At 37.8% G+C, this 21,366-nt stretch overlaps 2 protein-coding genes across 3 annotated transcripts in view; both read right to left on the bottom strand.

Annotated features, from left to right (window-relative positions):
• LOC114872247 overlaps nt 1-15,609 on the bottom strand; it is a 37,346-nt gene extending 21,737 nt beyond the window's left edge. For both annotated transcript variants that reach the window (XM_029179278.2, XM_029179279.2), the window contains exons 1-8: nt 14,599-15,609; nt 6,211-6,450; nt 5,860-5,987; nt 5,106-5,706; nt 3,866-4,655; nt 3,683-3,760; nt 3,084-3,289; nt 2,661-2,893 (exon numbers count right to left, since the gene is read on the bottom strand). In XM_029179278.2, coding sequence (XP_029035111.2) covers nt 2,661-2,893; nt 3,084-3,289; nt 3,683-3,760; nt 3,866-4,655; nt 5,106-5,706; nt 5,860-5,987; nt 6,211-6,450; nt 14,599-14,660 — 2,338 coding nt within the window. In that variant the 5' untranslated portion in view covers nt 14,661-15,609. The remainder of the gene's footprint in view (nt 1-2,660; nt 2,894-3,083; nt 3,290-3,682; nt 3,761-3,865; nt 4,656-5,105; nt 5,707-5,859; nt 5,988-6,210; nt 6,451-14,598) is intronic.
• A 1,827-nt stretch (nt 15,610-17,436) lies between these two features.
• LOC114872261 (dnaJ homolog subfamily C member 8) lies at nt 17,437-20,492 on the bottom strand. The gene is made up of 6 exons (XM_029179303.2): nt 20,382-20,492; nt 19,881-20,039; nt 19,740-19,806; nt 19,585-19,679; nt 19,377-19,516; nt 17,437-19,317 (listed from the first exon to the last, which is right to left on the bottom strand). Exons 1-6 carry the CDS (start codon nt 20,457-20,459, stop codon nt 19,083-19,085), a joined length of 774 nt encoding a protein of 257 aa, XP_029035136.1. The 5' UTR covers nt 20,460-20,492; the 3' UTR covers nt 17,437-19,082.
• Nucleotides 20,493-21,366: the final 874 nt, after the last annotated feature.

The following is a 21,366-nucleotide window of genomic DNA, read 5'->3' as shown; positions in this document are numbered from 1 at the left end:
ACGAGCAGGTGAGACGAAGCGAAGCGAGACCCAGGGAAACACCATAGAAACAATAGTGTAACAACGTCCTCTGTTTTGCTCTATACTCCGCTCACCTGCGACGCTTATACAAGGTGTCCCAAAATATTCCATTTTCTTTTCCCCTCGCACTGTTCAATTTTTATTTTTCAAAAGTGATTTTTGTATTTTAACACTCTAAATATGTTTTCTATTAAAAATAACTTATTTTTTTGTACGAGAAAAAAAATTAATCTAGATACTAGATCTCTTTCTGTTCCTTGTACTTCACATTGTTTGAGATAGTTACTAATTAATTGGAGCAGATTAAAAGGGGGCGTGAGATATCCTGATATTTTCAGTAGCATACCAGCCGTTAGACTGTGTTTTGTTATTATAATTTCATCTAATTACGAATTTCCTCTAACATAGGTGTGATGCATAATTATCCCACCTCCTGGGAGGAAATTACTGGTAACGCTGATTTATGAATATTAGGTTTTGAATTTTTCAGTTATAAAAAATGTTAATAAATCAATTATAAAATCAGTCTTTTCTACTTTTTAAATACTCGAATGATCTTGATTTCCGGAGATACACATGCCTCATATGTCAACTAAAATTATTTTTCTATCTTCTACTGTTTCAAGCCATTGTATGTAAAAAAGAATAGGGAAACTAATTATGGATTTTATGCGAAAAAGGGTCTGAGTGATCTGAGATTCTTACAATTGCTGATCCATAGAGAATACAGTCACAACCATTGGCGTAATTAGAATTTTCTTCTAATAATATTTTCCATCTGACCTCCATCTAATTACACCAATGGTCCCAAAAAAAACTTCACAAATGCTAATTATAATACCAAATTGCTCCAGATTTTCAAAACGTCGATGTTAACCGGATTTCGCGGAGGGTGGTGCGGAGAGGTTTCCAAACCAGAGGAAGTAAAGGACAACGGCGAACGCGGCATAGAATATCAGAAAGTACATGGACACGAAGACCGTGATTAATAGCTGGGATATTCTTCTCACGTCCATGTTTGCAGAATGCTCGTCACTGTTGATAGGACGGATGGGTATCTCACGGCATGGAACGTGGCAAATTTGCATTCAACTCGATTCGTTGGTCGGGCTTATATCATGCGAAATCGCGGACAAAACAAGCCGCGCGTACATCGCTTCTTTTCTGCACCATTAAACCGGAAAACTCAGGCTACTTTCACATTCCGTCCACCGTTGCTCACTCGCTGATTTTCTACTCTCGATGTCAATTAAAAAAAGAAAAAAATAATAATAAGTTTACTTTTCGCGAATAAAACAGCTTCGTATGTTGACAAACGTTTAGCGTCTCTTCCGGGTCCGTGCTGTTTACATACGTGTGTTTTATACGTTCAACGACACGAACTGGCGAAAAGTTAGTCTCTTATCGACGATTGCATGTTTAAACTATGATACCGAAACGATACCTCGTACATGACGACGATAATACTCGACTGATGTTCGCGGGTTTCACGAACAACACTGGCTGGTTTCATGAGGGCCACCGTGACAATGGTTTCAATAATCGATAGAATTATCCCTGTAGAAGAGATTTATTGCTGACGTAGGTTTTTAATTGTATAGAAGAAAAGGAAAATATATGAAATAGTTATCCCTCAAATTGGTATTGCATTGATAGAATTTATAAGACAGGTGGTAATTAATTTAGATGGATTTAGTTAATTTTGTAATGGTTTCAATGGATTTATTTTTTAATCCAATCAGAGAAATTTCATATTTTGAACGTTCACAAAAGAAGCCATTGGAATGAAAACTGGTTCACCAACTGCGGGTCAGTGACCAAATATCCAGAAATACAAGAAAGAAAAAGAAAAATGTATTGGGTAAGTATAAACACGTTTAGAGCGTGTAACAAAATGACTCTGTAAAATAGAATAACGGCTTTTTAAATGGCCTGATAAATATATAAATAGAAGTTTAGAACCTTTCGAACAACTTTAGAATGACCGTAACCGAGTTACATAATTCAAAAAATCCTACTAGTATCTTTATAGTATCGTTAATAATATTTCAACTTTCGTTCAAACTGCTATCGGAGCTATCGATCTAAGCGCTATACCGGTATCTTTTACACGATCGTAATTCATTAAACGCAACAGCCACGAATAATGCGTTCCACGGTGATTTGCATATCAACTTGCCGTTACCCTGAAACGGACTGGAGCACAATGTTGAAACAAAAGGATTCGAGTTTCGTTTACATTTGCGCGAGCAAGCGGAGACAGAGGTGGGGTGAGGTGGATATGAAAGCAAAATATTACTTGTTTCAACGATAATTAGCGTCCGTAATAATTTATAGGAGTAATGTCATGTATTATGATTGAAACAAACTATGGTGATGACGTGACGTGTTACTTTAACACTTCAGATCTAAGATTGATATATTACCCACGCATGAAATTTGATTCATAAAATTATTTCACAGCTTAATATGCAAAAGTTGAATATTGAGATATAATAAATATTGCAAGTATATTGGGGGTTATAATAATTTATGGCCCTAAAAAGGGTAGGGACCAAAGAGTTAATCCTTGCACAATGGTGTAAGGCTATTTTGAGTGCCATTTTCTAGTTATAGAAATAAAATTAATCTCTACGTACCTTGTGCATCGAATTGCCTCCTCCTCCTGAATATACTTCTTCCTTGAGAAGAAACGGGAGCTGTTCTTCCATGATTATCATCGTGAGACTCGTCTTCCCCTGCACTTGTTGCACTATCACGTTGCACCACTTCGTCACTTCCGATGGCCGACTGAACAGCGCCGCTTCCGTTTCCATCAAATAATTTTACTTTCCGGGCTAGCTCTGCGTATCCGTGAAGACCCTCGCTTAACCTAATTAAGAAACAAAAATTTCTCAATTACAAAGTCTTAAAATGACTTCTTCAGGTTGGGCTATCAAAAATATAAAAAATATATTTCAAAAAAATGATATACATTTGCAAAGGGTTAATAATTATTCAAAACATGAACTTAAAAGAAGCGATCGCAGCGCCACAGTATCATTTTTTCTAATTAAACGCACCGAATACTTTCACTGCCGCTGCTCTCGTATCTGGCGCTGCTGTTCGATTCCCTTCTGGTCCTCGTGATCGCATCTCGAATTCTTTGGGAGGCCGAAGAGGAATCCCCTGTTTTCCTCGGTAGCGCTGGGGTTGGTTCACTCTCGCTCTCCCTGGGACTGTACCTCGATGATCTCGTGCTCAGTGGGCTCGCTTCTGGGGACAAATGCTGTAAAAAGTGGTAACAATATTATGGATCTAGGTATACAGTGCCTTCGGTTTTCCCAACTTCTTTTACACTTTCATAAAACCTGGGCCCAAATTACTCTGAACCATAAAACTTGGGCCTTAGCCTCAGGTCATCCATCACCGAGGACAATACGTGGCAGGCAGAATTTGTAAACTGTGAAGGGATAAGACCTATGTGTGCAAGTTTTGTTCCCTTAATTAGGCTCAATCTATATTCAGCAAGTAATGAGCCTTAGTAGCCCCCCTGCCAGTACGTAGGGGCGTGGAATATACTCTGCCTGGATAGTCCCTTCTTTCTAGCCCCCAGGTACTGGTACGGTTCATTAAGAATGACTAGAGTATTTATTATCAATAAAAGAATTAGGAAACTTACGCTAGAGCAACGTTTATTGTGAGCATCGTCCGTATCATCCGGATTGGAGAATTCCTCCTTGGAAAATTTTCTTCTTATCTGAGAAGATATAATTAGGTCAATGAATTTTATGATACAAAAATGAAATTTTTCTGATAAGATCCTATATGTGCACATCGCTATGGAATCAATCGCTCTACTAACCACTTGAAAATCGTCAGACTTCTTTCCATACGCAACATCGGTGACAGCCTTTCGTTCGAAGGCCCTGAAGGCAGCGACATCGGCGTCAGCATTTTCCGCGAAGCTCTCCGAGGTATCCTTCATAGAGTCGTTGTTCTTATCGTTCTCCGACGCTTCCGTGTCGTCGAGCATCGAATCCTCCGCTTCAGCGAACCCTTTGCCCTCCCTCTCCTCTCCTTTCCTAACGTTCTCCTGTTCCTTCAGCAATATCTCGTCGGTGACAACGACGTCGAGCATCGTGTCTTCTTTTCCCGCAGCCTCGTCCCTCACTCGGTCATCCTGTTCCACGCGTGGACCCTCCTCGTCCAGTCTCAACTTACCGTCCGGGCTCTCCTTATTGACAGACACCTTCGTCCGGCTCTGTTCGTGCACCGTTGATTTCGATTTCGACGTGGCAGATACGCCCACGCGTTCCTCCGTCCTCTCTTGCTTCTCCTCTTTGCCAGCTTGCTTTCCTTTTGCAGCCGCGTTCGCATTTGAATTCGCGCTCTCCCTACCCACGTCCTCGCGGCTGTTGTCCCTGCGGAATATTCGAATACCTAGCCTCGATTCTTCCTTGTTACCCGACCAGTTCCTCGTCTCGTCTTTCGGCTCCTTGCGGCCCGATTTCGTCCCGCAACGGACGTCGTCCTTGCTGTCCTGACGCTTCAGACGATCCTCCTTGCCACGAGGCGACAACAGCTTAGGGATCAAGCTCGGCACGCTTATGTCCTCGCGACTGCGCCGCAAATCGTCGGTGCTTCCTCTGTATCTGTAAGCAATTGCGTAACGAACGATGAAATTGGGTTGAGTGTAGGTTTCGCGTGTAGGGAGAAGAATCAACAGTTGGGCATTAACCCTGGGTAGACGGAACCGAGTAGTGTGGTTGTAAATTAAGGCACGAAGGCTATTGACATTTTATTTAAAACCTGAACTTTGTTAATAATATTTTTATTACTTAAATTGTAGTATGTTGAAATTTGAGGAAAGAGAATATTGAGAATCTGAAACGAAGGAATGCAGACTAAGCAGATTAATATTAATATTGCACATGGATGCATAATTCTCTGAAACGAAAAACACAGTGTTAAACAAACCAATTTCGTATGAAACTAAAGAAAGGAATTCAATCATTTAAATTATTGAAATATACAAGTATAAAATTTAAGTTCTCGATGATTAGTCTGACAATTCAGAAAATTAATAAAATAATTAAAAATACCTTTGTGGAATGAGAGAACGTTTCGGCGACTCTTGCGGGCTTCTGATATCCTCAAACTCTTTGGAGCTCCTCCTAAATATAGGAATATTCGATTTCCTTTCCCCATGTTTCGTCTGACTGCTCTTAACTTCCGGTGAAATGAATTTTGACAATATCCTAGGTGGTTTCAACAATGAAATTCTTGGGGTACTCGGCTCCTGATAATTGCTCGCCTCCTCTTGTTCCTCGTTTCGCGTTTTACTGTTTGTCGTAGCGGTGGATCGGTTAGTTTTCTTCGATTTTATGGCATCCGGTGATGGCACATCTTCCTCTTGCTTATGGGACAATTTTTCGATTCGTTTCGAGTTCGTTCGTTCGTTGATGTCGGCTCGGGACCCGGATTTTTCCGGAGAAATCGTCTCGTTTCTTGTCACGACGCCATTGCAGTCTTCGTTCGTTTCTTTGCCAACTGGATCCGAGTTCGAAGCATCTCTGTCCACGGACGATTTTACGATTTCGTTCTTGTTAATGATGTCCCGGTACTCTTGGTGACGAGACGGCAGGCTCCGGTATATGCGCAGCTCTGGGGACTTCCTTGCTGCTGACCAACGTGTGGGTGGACCTGTATGCAAAGTACAATATTTATTGCCTTCTTGAAATAAAAGTGAAATTTTTCTTTCGTTTCGTTAAAGGGTTCTTTTCAAAGTGAGCTTATATTATATAAATTTAACAATTTCGTTATCAATTATTTACATATTATTATAATTAAACGTACTGTTAATGGTCCACGCTCGTCGAATACTATGCTTCAGTATCTCAACCGGAAACGATGCTTTCCCGCCTATTGATCTCTTCGATGATTGATTTTCATAAGTCCATTTCCCAGTAACAATATGTAGCTCTCTAAAATAACAATCAAATTAAAAAAAAAAGAAAATATTGATAATATTTTAAAAATAAATATTAATACGTGTATCTTTAAAAACCATCATATTCTTTTATGGACATCTTTCTCCTGAACACCTTTCATTGCAGAATACAATTGAATTGAGTACTGCAGTTGGGTTAAAATTGGGGTTGTCCATAATAGAATGGCGTGGTACCGCAACAATGGAGGATTACTCACGCGATCTTGTAGCAAATGTTACAGATCCATTCGACGTCTTTGTTATCGGTAGGGCTCCTGACCTCGATACGGCACTGTCTGCAAACTCTGTGCCTGCAACGTGTACACGGAGCCCCGGTGTTGTAAAATCTACCAAACGGTGCACCGCATCTGGCACATTTACGTCCTTGGTACGATAGTTCACCAGACGCCTTCAGAAGTCCCTTCCTTCTCAGGTATTGCAGATCAGCCTTCAATCTCCTATAAAACGACCATTTTTCAAATACAATGAAGAGCAAGAGACCGAACCAGTAACACTATTATCCCAGAATATTATTATTCATACTATAGTGGTTTTCAAAAATTTCCCACATTTTCATTTCCCAAAAATTACATAAAAGAAAAGTTATTCTACTATTTTATAAATTTAAATGCAGCGAAGAGCCAAGCTGAACTAATGACGCTATTATCCCAGAAAATTATTATTCATGTACATATTAACATATGTATGTTGAGAACCCTTAGCATACTACACTGGGCTTTCAAAAATTTCCCACCATTTCATTTTGCAAGAATTGCATAAAAGAGGAGCCATAAATAACACAAACGGAAAAATACAAATTCTAAACAAACTTTCTCCTAAATTAAAGCACACTGACTGACGTCGTTTCAATCGGCCGGATTTCGAAACGTTTCATAAGACAGCCACGTCTATTCATTGAGAAAACAGCAACGTGTAATTTGCATATCGAGTAGAACCTTCCGAACGATCGTATCGCGAGAACGGTTGCGTTCGTTCCGAAAAAATCTACTGTTTCACGGGTCTAGTTTCCTGCTTATTATCCTTCCCTGTGTAATTAGCAATTTCTGTCGTCTATTATGCCTGCAGATTGATCAATAACCGTTGAATTATTCATTGATTGTTGAAAATGAACGAGTTACGAGTGGCGACAAGTAACATTGCTCTTTTTTAACCCTTTTGACCCAGTATCGTTAAACAACACTAGATAAAAATTTATGAATAATTAATAAAATTATTTCAGAGTTTACTGTACAAAATTTAAGTAAGTAGACGCTCAATAATTTGGTGGTCTACAGGTGAGAACGAAGATTTAAATATATTTAAATTAAAATTGAGGCTCTCTCCATGGTCCGTCGTGCAAGGGTTAGAAAAATCGATTTTTTTAAAGTTTTACAGTACAATATCCCCTGCCACTGTAGTGAATTCCCAGGATCGAAGCACGAGTGAGTCAGACCAGTGATGGGAGGTACCTTTCCCCACTTCCCCTGACCATTATTTAATGACATTTGTGCACTGTCATTTGAAACTTGCCAAGTTCCGCATGCTTACGAACGGTACTGCACATATTTCTTCCACAGGGTGGGTGAAACACACGAAACACGCGAAAGGGTTACCTGTATACACGATTTTGATAATCAGCCAATTTTTAAAATGACCACAAGGTAAACGAGCAAACTGTACACGAGTAGTGCGAACAGAATGACAGTCTCTGAGACTTTGACAGTGACTCATAGAACAGCGTGCGGGCGTCGTATCTAGTGCCTTTTGTTATAAAAATAATCAACGCACCACGCAAGAAAGATTGCTACATCTTTTCTAGCCGGTGCCAATATTGCATCGGTGTATGTGCACCTCGTAGGTGTTCCACCAGGTATGTATCTGCTTTCCATTCCCGTCGTACAATGATAAAGCATATTAATGGAACACGTACTGTATCGTGCTATGGATACGACCAAATAACATTGAACGATATTTCCCTTAGTTTTTAAGTATCCCGATCTCGAGTAACCTTTCTCCTTTCTCTATGTTTTGGCTGCATATGTACAGGGCGTTGAGAAAGTAGTGGTCTTTCACAATGATTTTGGATAGATATCTCTCCAATATACATTGTTTTTGTATAAAATATTTTTTTTATTATTTAAGAGCTAAGCATAATGGAGGGAATAATTTTAAAAATCACTCTGTATCCGTTTTGAATTGATTGATGTTTATTTAATTTGAGAAGAATATTTTCTACGTGAAATGAACGCAAAACAAAGGTAGCTTCCTTTCAAGTCCTTTCATTGATTTTTTTCATTTATACGTATACCGTTACCCTACATACCTTTAACCTCCGTCCATAGAGAATATAGTTTGCAAACTAAACATTTATGCTTACAGCATCAGAGTACAAAGAGTAAACCATACTTTTTATGTCATACTATTTCATTATTGTACTATACAGAGTGTCATCTAAAAGAACATCAACTTTTGTTTATGATAAAATGAGGCAAAAATGGAGAATAAAATTTCTTCATCCACTATTTTCCCACATATCGTGAGAAAGCAGTTGCTACTGTGATCTTGAAATAAATTAGAATTAATGATTGAGTGTTGTTTAGAAAAGCTGCAATGCAAAGAGCTAATATCAATTCCATTCCATTTAATTTAATGAACATACTAATCGGTAATTGAAATAAACTTTTCAAACGGAGCATGCCGGATTAAATTAGTTTCTAGTGTTGAGAAATATTTAAATTATATTAATTAATTATTGTACAGGTATCCTGTCATAGTGGTTCCCAACTTATTTTAATAATTAATCAACCTTTTCACCTAGATGATATATCGACTATTGTTGGGGTCTTTGGTGACTCTTACTATAAATTTCAAATATTCAAGAAGAAAAAAATAATTTTGAATTTCGTTAATATTATAATAACCTAAGGTGCCAAATTAAAAACTCGAAATTGTGAACAATTATTTCTTTAGGGCTAAAAATTTTGAAAATTTTATTTAAATAAATTTTTCCATATTAATTTTGAAGTATTAGAGCTCAGAAATTAATTACATATATTATAACCCTAACTATAAGTTGAGAATTGCTGCTCTATTAATTCTGTTAATATGCTAACTTTCATCTATCAAATTGAATATAGTAATCAGCGATTCTATATTCTATAATAAGCGTTCTATAATTATGAAAGGGCATCATATGCTTTCAATCTTAATAATAAATTTACTAACTCATGAATATACATCGTAGAAATTAATTTTTATTGTATTCCAATCTCCTGAGATTCTCTAATTAATTTCTTCACTTTTGGAAAATTTATTTCAATATTATGTTAAACTATAACAAATATAATACAGCTTGAAATTATTGAGAAATTAATATTTTTTCCTATATCAATTGATATACAATAATATGGAGATTTGTGCACAGTAGTCACATCCGGTTGAGGTAAGACGATGGTCGCAGCAATGGAAGCAAAATCATGAGAACTATTGCGTATCAATCCCACGCATTCTTATTAACCCTTGAATGGCAGACCATGGAGAGAGCCTCAATTTTAATTTAATTTTGTATTTTCTGTTCTTTTCAAAATTATACATTTAACTTTAGATTAATACCCTTGTATGTCTGGGGTCACGATTGACCCAGGCTCCGATGGTCAAGGGTTAAAAGCAACTACTGAGCTTTGAAAACAAAACAATCTAGAGAAAGAGTAAGAAGATTTAAAGGAAATGTACAATTACAATCGAAAGGTACTGAAGCAATACCGAACAGGTAATTTGCATACAAAATTGAAGTCTTTAGATGAAGTGGAATTCTAACGGAGAATTAACGTCTTTCACGAACAACCTGGAAATGGAGCTGGTCGAACAGCTTCATCTTTGAGGATAGATTGCTTTAAGATAAAGTTTCTGTCACTATATCCTCCTCCACATGAAGTGACTAATGTGACACTATACCTTGATAAAAATTGAACAATTCTATGGTTATATTAAATCGATTAAAAGATTTTCAAAAATGCAATTCAAAAATTAATAACTTTCCAAATTTCTGTAAAATGAAAATAATATTTTGTTGTTAGATATAAAAAGAAATTTTCCACGAAGAAAAAAAGATCACTTACACGTCCCAAACGCAATCTCCGAATCATCCTAATCCCAATAACGCAGCTACCGCCGAAAAACCGGAGGTCCACTAATAACACATGTGACGCGAGTTCCCCTCAGATACAAAGTGGTCCGCGATGAAATCACACCGGTTAATACGGAGCAAATGAAAATAAAGTCAGCGTACGATGTCAACGCGAGCAAGCGAACGGGTTCTCTTCCCAAGACGGCTTTCACCGATCTCCCTAGTCAAAAACACGGGAAACAACGAGCCACTACACCTACGCGTCCCTGGAGCTTCGATCGGTCGAAGACACGACCCAACTTTGACCGCATCCGGTCGACCGAAACGCAGCCACTAAGGTTGCCGCGTATCGTAGCGAATAAAACAAAGCGACCACACGGTGCTAGCCGGTGTCACTTTCCGCTACCATTACCGGACCCGATATTAAGGGCGCCCTGGTGTCCAGATCAGTCGTGGCGTTGGTTAGCCGTCCACTTCCGTCTTCAAGGATCGAAGGAACGCTTCGAGATACGCCGCGGTAGCTTGCTACGTCCGGCAAACCAGGGACGATCGGTGCACCAGTGACAGCAACGTTGCGAGGCCAGGTACACTGGACCGCGCAGCCGCTTTAGGTCTTGGAGAACCGAGAACCCAGCGGAGAAGCGACCGGTGAAGCGACCAATCCGCGCGAGCAACATGAATGTACGGGTGCGCGGACGATATACATACACAGCCGTATAGTATCGGTTGTTTAGTTCTCCGCGCCGAGGTCTGCGGCTTTTGCCGCGCGACTCGATCGAGAGAACACCACGAACTTCGCCTCCTCGCGATCTCGCCGCTCGGTTCCTTCGGGATCCTTCGTATTGCTTCGGTACCGTTCGGTTTCCTTTGACTCGTACAAGCGGGGGCGTGACTGGAAGTACACCTGGGGGCAACGGAGGCGCCTCGTAGGTGGGGGAGGGGGAAAGGTAGAGACAGGAGACTCCCACCATTTGCCTTTGGTCGTGGGAGAAACTAGGAGCCTAACCTAGAACCTCTTGTCCTAGTATGTTAAGGATGTGGGTAAATTGGGTGAGTGGTAGGTATTTCTTAGGGTCATCCAAAACCAGAAACAAATGGTGGAAGTTTCCTCCTTATACTTATGTGCTTAGGCAAAAACCTAAGTTATAGATGATTGTACAGTTGGGTGCAACTTAGGCTTCCTTTGACTAAAGACATAGGCAGAGGGAGGAGCTTTCCATCATTTGCTTTTAATTGAGAGAGAACTTAGATCCTCCTGATAAGGGAAGTCTACGTTGCTCACGACTGTACATTAGACAGTGATGCACTCTCTGCAATGTCAATGACTTATTTGAGTAATTCTACACATATATCTTATAGAACATTCTGTACAAGGTTATTCTAGTTCCAATCACATTAATTATAGCAATTAAAAAGTGCGTTTGCTAGCACATGTAACTAGTGTTAGATCCCTAATCTGTGATCAAGATCATGTAATTGAATATGCTCGTATCAACGTCTCGATAATTTATATTGAGGGACGTAGCTATCTTTCCTTTAATGCCCAACGTTTCTACATCAGCATAGCATAGGAAACAGAGATATTATTTATTCACTATAAAAACAATTTATCGTTTCTTAACCCTCGGACGGCGGACCATGGAAAGAGCGCCAATTTTTATTTTTATTTTCTAAATTTTATACTATTCCTACACTCATAATAGAAATGAGTTAATGGCTTCGTGAAAGCTAATGACTACTATGAACAATGCTACCAAGGATAATTTAATGCTGCCAAATTTTTCGAGTTCGCTAATGACCATAACTGTTACAAGATTTCTTAGTCTATTGAAATCTTATGTCCCAAATCCCAAAGGTAGATAACAGTATTCATATACAGGGTGATTCAGGCAACTGGGTCATGCTATAGCTCTATTCCAAGTGAAATTAAAATAAAAAATGATAGAAAACTATTTGCACTGTTCAATAAGTGACTCGATTGATTAATGAAGTAATAAAACGATAAATTAAAAGTTCCATTTACGTTACGACCTCCTAAATTTGTTATGGCTCATCAGCGTACGGATATACAAAGGTACTAATGGCAATGATTCTCGTTTAGGTAAGCTTCGATTGCACTGGTACACCTTTAATCACGGTAAATCCTTTTAGAGGTAGCAGCAGGAAGAGTGGCTCTGTCGCGATTTCCCGTAAATGGTATACCTTCAGAAGGAAACGGGTATCCGGTATACGAAGATAACCAGTTATGTTTATTTTTGTAAATAAACTTCATTAGGGTACTTGGATGTACCCTTTTAATTAATGATATATGACTAACACAAACATTTATTGTACCCTAAAATTTATTGTTATCAGTGGTACGAATAACATACGCGTATAAATTATAACTACTTATCTTTGAAATAATTAATTTTAATTGGACTTAATCATATCAACTGATAGTGAATATAAAAGAACACTGTAAATTACATTAAAATCGTAGCTCTCTCCATGGTCTGCTGCCCAATGATTAATATGCATTAATCATTTCAAAGTAAAAGTTGAATACGAATTCACATTCGATGACAAGTTTTCAATATATTAGCAAGGAAACTAGAGCAGGAATGCTGATGATCGTGTCTACCTTCAACTCTGTCATTGAAACTTCACGCAACAAAGAACAATGACTTTCCCATCATTAATGTAACTAATTATTAGATGTATAATAAAAGCCGTGCGATTATGTGCATTTTGTACGATTCGATGAGTCCAGACTGTCTTCTGCTTTATAAAACAGTAGAATATTCTTTAATCAATAATGCAAATGCAATCAGTCCATTACATGGCTAATTTCACCTATCAACTCATTTGGAATTCTAATTTAAAGTGCAACTGAAAATCAAATTTTTATGGAAACAATTTTTCATTTTATCACAAAAATAACTCAAATTAGTTGAAACTGCTATTTTCATTTAGGAAATAATAATAAGAAAAAATTTGAAATTAAATTTAACCTTGGGTTAATGAAGACCCAACTCTATTATTATTTTTTTTTTTTTTAAAGTGGCACAAATTTCCAATTTTTTTGTACATATCACAGTTACTGCGTGTACCTTAGGGGTCACAAAAATGTAATCAGCTTACGGACGCTGGATATCCCGTTAGTCAACCTTAAGGTTTAAGGTTCGTTCCTACAAATACTGTTTTGAGCTTACTTGTGCTTGCAACAGTTCAATCCAATCACAAAATTGCAGTAATTTACAAATTATTTAATATTACTTCTTCATTTATGAGTAAAATCTCTTTAGAAATTCAAATCGAACATCATTTCCCGCGCTGGAGCCACCGTCTACCGCGTCGCGGGAGGTTCGAATAAAAGTATGCATTTTATTTATTTTTTCACCTATTTTTGCAAATTTAGAAACTCGTCTCTATATGATACCACGTTATGTACATATACATAAATATTGGTAGTCCTTAGCTTCGTGTGAAAGCGCCATTCCATTCGACTCCGGGTATATGCTACGACACACAGAAAGACGAGACTCTCGTTCGCACGGGGGGTCACAGCTAGCCCCGAGGGAGCAGTCATTGACATTGAGAGAGAGAGGGAGAGAGAACGTCGAGAAACGTGACTAATATCGTGGTGCTACCTCTATATGGAACCTTTTCGCATTTTCTATTCCCGTCCATAGCCACCTGTGGATTCACGAGACCAATATGAATCCTCCATCCAGCTACCTTCCCCATTTACACGACCCGATGTAATTACGTGACATCGCTTGAGAAATAATATTTAGACGTACAAAGGAAGCGGTAATAACCGCATCGGATAAATTACACTCTGAGGTAACATTAAAAAAGTGCACGCACATTGTCTGAACGTTCATCTAATTACACGCTCCTTGGCGCCAGCGTGTCTGGGGTAAAAAAAGAAAAATGAAACAATCACAATCTCAGGAGGCGAAATATACGTTAGGTACAAAAGGGTTTCAAATTCTTCATACGTGATTGTCAGAAATATTCTAAACGCTTGAGAAACAGTCACGTTCACCGAGTTTCGATTTGCTTAGCTGGTACGGTAGTTCTGAAACAGGTTTCTTGCGAACTTCTTACACCAGACGGTTCAGTATTCGACAGTCGGTCCGTTGGTACGTGCTGGTTGCCTCGAGCAGCGTAGAAAGTATAACGTAAATGATTTCGATAAACGGTCGAGAGATACGAGATAGGTAAATAAGATTCGTCCTAAGCGAGCGCCTATGTTACGAACTGTACACAAAAGGCTCGCTAAGCCAGCAGGGAAAACACCTGACTAAATGACATTCTAGCGCGACGATTCAACGTTCCATCGGCCATGCCTCGGAGCGGGGATCTCAAAGAAAACAATTCCAGAACAATCACCGATATGCCCCCTTGATAGTAGCACCTTTTCTTCAATGAAAATCCCCCATTGTTTCAGTACTAAGGTAAAGCATGCAGAAAGAAGAGTGTTCAACGTTACCCTTGCTCCTCTTCGCCGGTGGGTGCCTGTTGCGCGATGCGGAACACGTCCGTCGTCGACATGGTGCCTCCCCTGATCAGCACTCCGTTGACACTCGATCATGGATCACATATCGACGTCACATTTCCCGGTTCACCCGACGTCGAGGAACCTCTCCTCGGTGATTACGCGCACTCGGTACTCCACGTGTGAACTCGCGTTATCCGTTCCAGGTGAAAAATACGTGTCCAGGTTGGCTGGCGCCCGTCAAGGCTGACACTGCCACGCGAGAGATCGGGCAGGCGTCGCGACGTACGCAACAGGTTCCCGGCTTTTCCACGATCCGCGATCCGTTCGTGTTCGATCTCAAAAGCGATGAGGAACGAGCCAGAGCAGCGGCCAACACACTGCAGTCTCGTGTAGTGTCGCAGCGAAGCGAAACACGCCGCACCTCTGCCTCGGTTGCCGCACTGTTCTCTTCCTTCTACCTACCTGTGCACACGCACACCAGCATTTTTCTGTCGCTGTGTGCACCGATCGCCGTTCGTAGACGCTCGTTTGTCGACGAAACGTGTTCCTTCTACCTGCGCGCACGCACACGCCGTTACGACGAGGTCGTAGGGATGCTCTTACCGCGATACCCGGCTGCTTTCGGCCGTGCCTGAATACTTTTGATACACTGGCATTACCCCTGTCGCGTGACGAGCACACGCACGAAATTTATCTCCGGCTGAGTGTGTGCGAACAGGTTTCACGCGGTTCTGTACATACGCACACACATGTATCCCACCGCGGATACGGATACCTTTACGCGAGGCGCTTCAGACAGATCGTGTTCCTTTCATTTGCATACTGTCCTAAGTATGTGGAACTTGGTTTAGACCTCGGTATCGCTTTCTTTGGCACGGAGGACTCGAACCACTTAGCGCCCTACCATCCACCTAGTGCTGTCCATAGGACGGACTGGGAGAACCTTAAGTCCCTTGGTCTCCTCTTACTCCTGGGGCACCCATGAGTCCTGTACACAAAGTCTAAATACCTAGGTAAGAACGTGAGTGGGTGGCTACTAGGATACGTAAAAATACCTTAAAGGCTCCTGTGGACAGCACTGACGCAGCCCGAGGGGCCCCTCCTACTGCACCCCCATCACTGGCGTTTTTCTTAGGCTCCGGAACACAGACAAACTAATACACATTCAGTCTTTGTAAGTAACCTATGTGACAAGTGTGTGTGAGCGCATAGGTGTGTACAGGTGGAGATGGAGTAGGGGGTCTCCTGGCTCCATCAGCTCCGCTGGACAGCACCAGCCGCATGCATCAACGAACCCGGCTATACTTTCAAATGTATTTCCGTTTACCTGCGCGCGAGACGCACACCGATGTTTCCATCTGTGTAACGGTTCACGCAGCCATTCGCGTTCCGTTTGTAAAGACTATTCGCGTTTCTTTGGGCGCTGTGAGCGGCACTACAAAGAACGGTTTCCTCCGTTCATGAGGAAATCCTTATATTTATCCTCACTGCTTTGTATGTGTGGACATACATGCAGACAAAGATAACAATTTTGTTGTTATGTACATTATGGAGATCAGACATTGGATATATACATTATGGAGTAAACTGTACATGCAGAGATGAACTTTATACATATTTCTTTTTGCAGCGTAAGCAATCTGTGTGTACACAGTTTGCATGTTCAAGAAAAACATGACGAAATGTTTGTATTGGTGAAATGTTAAGGTAGTTTTCTTGGTACCGATTATGCCTTACTTTCAGCTGGTCTGAAAGTTACTTATCTTGGAAATTTGTTTATAGTTTATTTATTAACATTTTTATCCGATGAATAATCAATTTCGTATGAATTATTTATGTACTATGACAAACAGAACAAATATAGTACGAGTAATAAATTATTTCACAATATTAATTACTTTTATTGAAAATATTCAAAATACCGGAGAAAAATTCAAATGTGTCATAAATAAACTAGATAAACAGATAAAACATGTATGTGTATAGTTCGGTTCATGGAGCTCTGCATGCACCTCACGTGCACACTCCGGATGGAAGTGTACAGTCACGTAAAATGCATTTGATCGTAACTCATCGTCGATGCAGTAACTACGAAAGACATTATGACAAGCTGTTTAGCAAATAGAAGTTGAAATAGAAACTACAAGAAAAATGCTAATAACATTCAAGTACCATGTAATTTACACTATGAATACTGTGTTCAATATACTTCTATTTGCAATACAAAAGTTAGGATTGTAAGTAAATATTAGCGCATTTAATGCTATTAACAAAATTTTAATTAAATTAAAAGATATTTAAATGGTTACTTACAACAAGTACACCCGTGTATCCCGCATTTTTGTACCTGCAATTTTCACTAACTTGTCTACAATATAAAAAAACTTTTTTAAAAGAACGATGTAAACAATATTATAAATGCAGTTTGATAGAGAAGCTCGTCAAGTATAAAATATGACGGTATATAAACAACATGGATTACTATTATTAATTTTTCTTATTGTTATGTGTGTAGAGTGTATAAAAAATTTCATATTTACTTGAGATAAATAAATCAAATGCTGATTGATTTTTGATTCTCGAACGCACAACGTTCATATTTTCGCGCGCTTTTGGTCTCGCGCCTGCGCACCTCATTTTTTGATTCAAAAAATTTTACTAATCGTTTCGAAATCTAATTAACTCAGTCAGGTAAACGTGTTAATACGCTTTTTCATACACCCTGAGTGGATTCATTAAATTACGCATGCTCGATATGTATCATATTTACATTTTATATCTTATGGACGTCATAATATACAAGACGAATACATTAATGACGAAACTAAATAATGAACAATACAAATTATACTTTAATATACATACATCCATACTTTATGTACGAAACTAATTGTTTCCTTCTATTAAATAATACTATGATACAGTCGTGTACATAACCATAAATGAGTGAATAATGAAAAAAAAATGTAAAAAGATATTAAAAAGATGTCTTACGCAATTTCGTTCGATGCTGAATGTTTAAAAAGTGATCTGTTGCGAGATGTAACAAAATTGTCTTTTTTCTGTTATACATATAACTAAACGAGGTACCTTTCAACTGTGTATTTAATGCATCATTCGGCGTTGCCTGTGAACAGTGAACTGGTCATTAATATTTGCGCTGGTATATAAATCGGTGTTAGCGAAGTATATGGCATCATAGAAAAATTCACATTAATATTACGTGAACAGGTGACGACAATTTGGAGCGGTATATTACAAAAACATAAGAAGAAAGAAAGGTTAAAAATATACTGCTTCACAGCGAAGTTCATTCATACGATTTAATGTCTTTAATAAAAATCCTATATTCAGATTTCTTTTATACTCACATATTCTCATTCACATCGGCACTTGTACAACATTGACTTTCATATGTTGATAAGACTGTATGAAGTGACTGTAACGAGAAAATTTACGTCCCTCTTCTACAATAATCTTACAAATACAATTGGACCAAATGTACGTTGAGTTGCAACATTTGTTTTACCGATAGTAAACCGGAAGTCGTGACTATATGACCCGTTAAGTTAGTTGAACGCGACAGTGTAATTTACAATTTCGTTTTATCACTTTGTTTAACACTTAATAATAAAATTTAATAATAATTTAATAATTAATTAATATAACAGTTTAATAATTAAAATAATAATAACTGTAATTTTTTTAATTTATCTGAAGTGGGAGTTATGACTAATGTAGTGGATTTCATAACGGGGTATAACGAACTAAAGTAGTTGCAAAAAGTGGAAGAAAGAAATTCGAAAGATATCCTGCTTTCATCTAATAAACGTAAGTAATAAATAAAACATTTTATTTTAGAATAGAATGATAATTACGTGATTAAAGGTTATATACTGATACTTTGCATGAAATCATATTTGTATACTGTACCTTCATTATCGTACATTATGCGGTACAAAATTTTAACCTAATAAAATTAATTAATTGATTTGTTTAAAAAGTATGAAGTGTGTATACACTTCAGAATTGATAATTGCTATAATACACACTGGAAATATAGATTATATTAAAATTTAAAAATAATTTTTTATACTCAGACTGCGTTCAAATTTAACTTACCAGGGCCATGTAAATGTATCACAACTATGTATGCATATCCATACATACCTAAGCATTCAACAAACACACAAATTCTTAAAAGATACATTCATTATACGTTCTCACTTTGTTACTCAAGCTACTTGTTATTTCGTTTATACCACATTGCCTGCTTTGACACCTGATTCGATATAATTAGTCTTGAATAACAAGTTTTTGATTAGCTAATACGTGTGAAATGAGAACAGTCTCAAACAGTTTCAATAAATTTAATGTCATATGATGAATAGAACACTATTTCCTCAAGAAATATAGAAAAAAAGACATTGTACTGAATAAAGGAATCTACTCAGGTGCCAGGAACAAGAATTTAATTATCGAGATTCTGCTTTCGTCTTGGGTGGCCTGAAAGCCTTCAGTTTCTTAGCTTTCTTTTGTTTTGTAGCACTACTACCAGATTGGAAAGCTTTCCAACTGTCGACTCTTGATTGTCGAGATTCTTCGAAATTTTTTTGCCACTCACGTTCTAACGCAGCTTGCGCTTCCGCGGATAATTCTTCTTCTCGTTTTCTTTTACGCTGCTCCGCATCTCTAGTAGCTAATTCTCTTCTGCATAAAACATAACATTATTCATATGATTCCGTTTCGTTATTTAAATTATTACACACCTTCTGCGCTCCATGTCAGCGAAAAGCTTCATTGTCATGACCCAGACTGCATGTCTGTAACCTTCGTCTGTTTCTTCTTCAAGTATAGCTCCGCTATCTGTTTTTCCCTCTTTTTTCAATTTCTTTTTCTTCTCCGCAATCTAATAAAGTTTTCTATCATTATGTATGTTTCTATAAAAAAATAGAAGTTTTATTTTTTTATACTTGCCATGTGGTCAGTCCGAGCTTTGGCTTCTTCAATAACATCCATACATTTTGCTCTGGTTTCTTCATTCTCTAATGTTTTCCATGCTTTATTTACAACTGTAAGGAAAGAAAAATATTAATAATCTATCATATTATAAAATCAAACTTGATACTTACTTTCAAATGCTTGTTGTGCACGTTCTGCATCATCCTGATTTTTATCAGGATGGACAAGTATTGACATCTATAAAATAAAAATGAATCAATGTGTAATAATACAGATTCATATGTAGAGTTAAGGAGAATAAAATCACTTACACGTCGATATTTCTTCTTGATCTCATCTATAGAAGTTGACGGATCAATTTGCAACACCTCAAAAGGGTTTAAGTTAAAATAAGATGATCCAGGCCGAAGTAGTCTATCAATTTGTTGCTTGGGAGTCAATACTGAATCCCTTTTTTCTATTTCTTTCACCTAAATAAAAACAACTGTTCTCAAGCTCAGCAAAACAAGTTTATTAGGAAGCAGATGCATTTGTATAGGTTAGGCTTATTTACAAAGTACAATTTGACTGAGAAAACAAGTTCGTTTATAGTAATTTAAATAAATATTAGATGCAGTTTATAAAGTAAGGTAAATTGTGTGATATATAGGGTTATAAATCTATTTATTATTGTCATTTGACTCATACAAAGTGACATTTTTTAACCTTCAAAATATGGTGCAAGTGTTTACAGTTATACAACAAACATTTACAGGAAAAATTGAATTGTGTAAGGGAAAGTAGCATTTTAATGTCATTCAGAATTTAAATACTTCTGTATAAAATTCGTTGAATTCATCCTCCTTCTTTGTTGGATTATCACTGGGTATACTCGAGTTGGTAGCAGCCATCTTGATTCTTACTAACTTTGATGTCGTTAGTGGTGCCGCCTAATAATATTCCGTAAATACAAATTAGATTTGCATTCTATGTCTATAAAAGACGCTATAAAATCTGTCTTTAATTTTTTTTAATGTTCGTCTAAAGTTATAGAATGGTGGGAGAATTAATTCACGTTTTTTATGGGGGCAGGTCTACCCTAGCCCCTACCTAGTAACTTTAATTGCATTACAAATTTTTAAAATTTATTTTGGGATTGGTTCAATAAAATCAAGTCGAGGCTCATTCAAAATTTTATTGTATTTTATTAACAAAGCTTAACGACCAATAAACAACTAAGTCTCGTTAGCTGTAACAAAGGTGTATTAGACGAAATGAAAATCGTACATTGAATATACACCGCAGCCATAAGGTACTGTTCAAATCAGTGGACACAAGGTATAACTTTTAGAACTATTCTAGCGCATGTACACGTAACTACTATCTATGTTCTACCGGGAAATACAGAATGCGTTAATGGAAGGGTGTAAATACTAATACGACACTATGACATCTAGCATATGTTAAGTTTCGCTAATCTAGCATATCTAATGGCTAATTAGTTACTATTGAACACCAGTTCGTACATCAACGCGTTATTTTTCTGTAAACTATGAGGGCCAGTCTGTTTAAGGAACGCGATTATAAACACACACAGTTTCCTTGCTTACTAACATACGGCATGTTCATTTCATAACTAGAAACACAAATTACAAACTATTTTTTTTTTACTTACATCGACAATACGCGACTCGTCATCTATGCTCTATTATTTCTTTTTTTTCACGGAATTTTAATGCACTCGCCATCATTAAAGTGTTTTAAAATAAACTTACAATTTTGCAACTTGATTTCAAAATTGTGGAAGATTCAGTTTCT

Source organism: Osmia bicornis, chromosome 16 (genome assembly GCF_907164935.1).
Source record: "Osmia bicornis bicornis chromosome 16, iOsmBic2.1, whole genome shotgun sequence".
Taxonomy (NCBI): Eukaryota; Metazoa; Arthropoda; class Insecta; order Hymenoptera; family Megachilidae; genus Osmia; species Osmia bicornis.
This window is presented reverse-complemented; position numbering and strand designations above follow the sequence as displayed.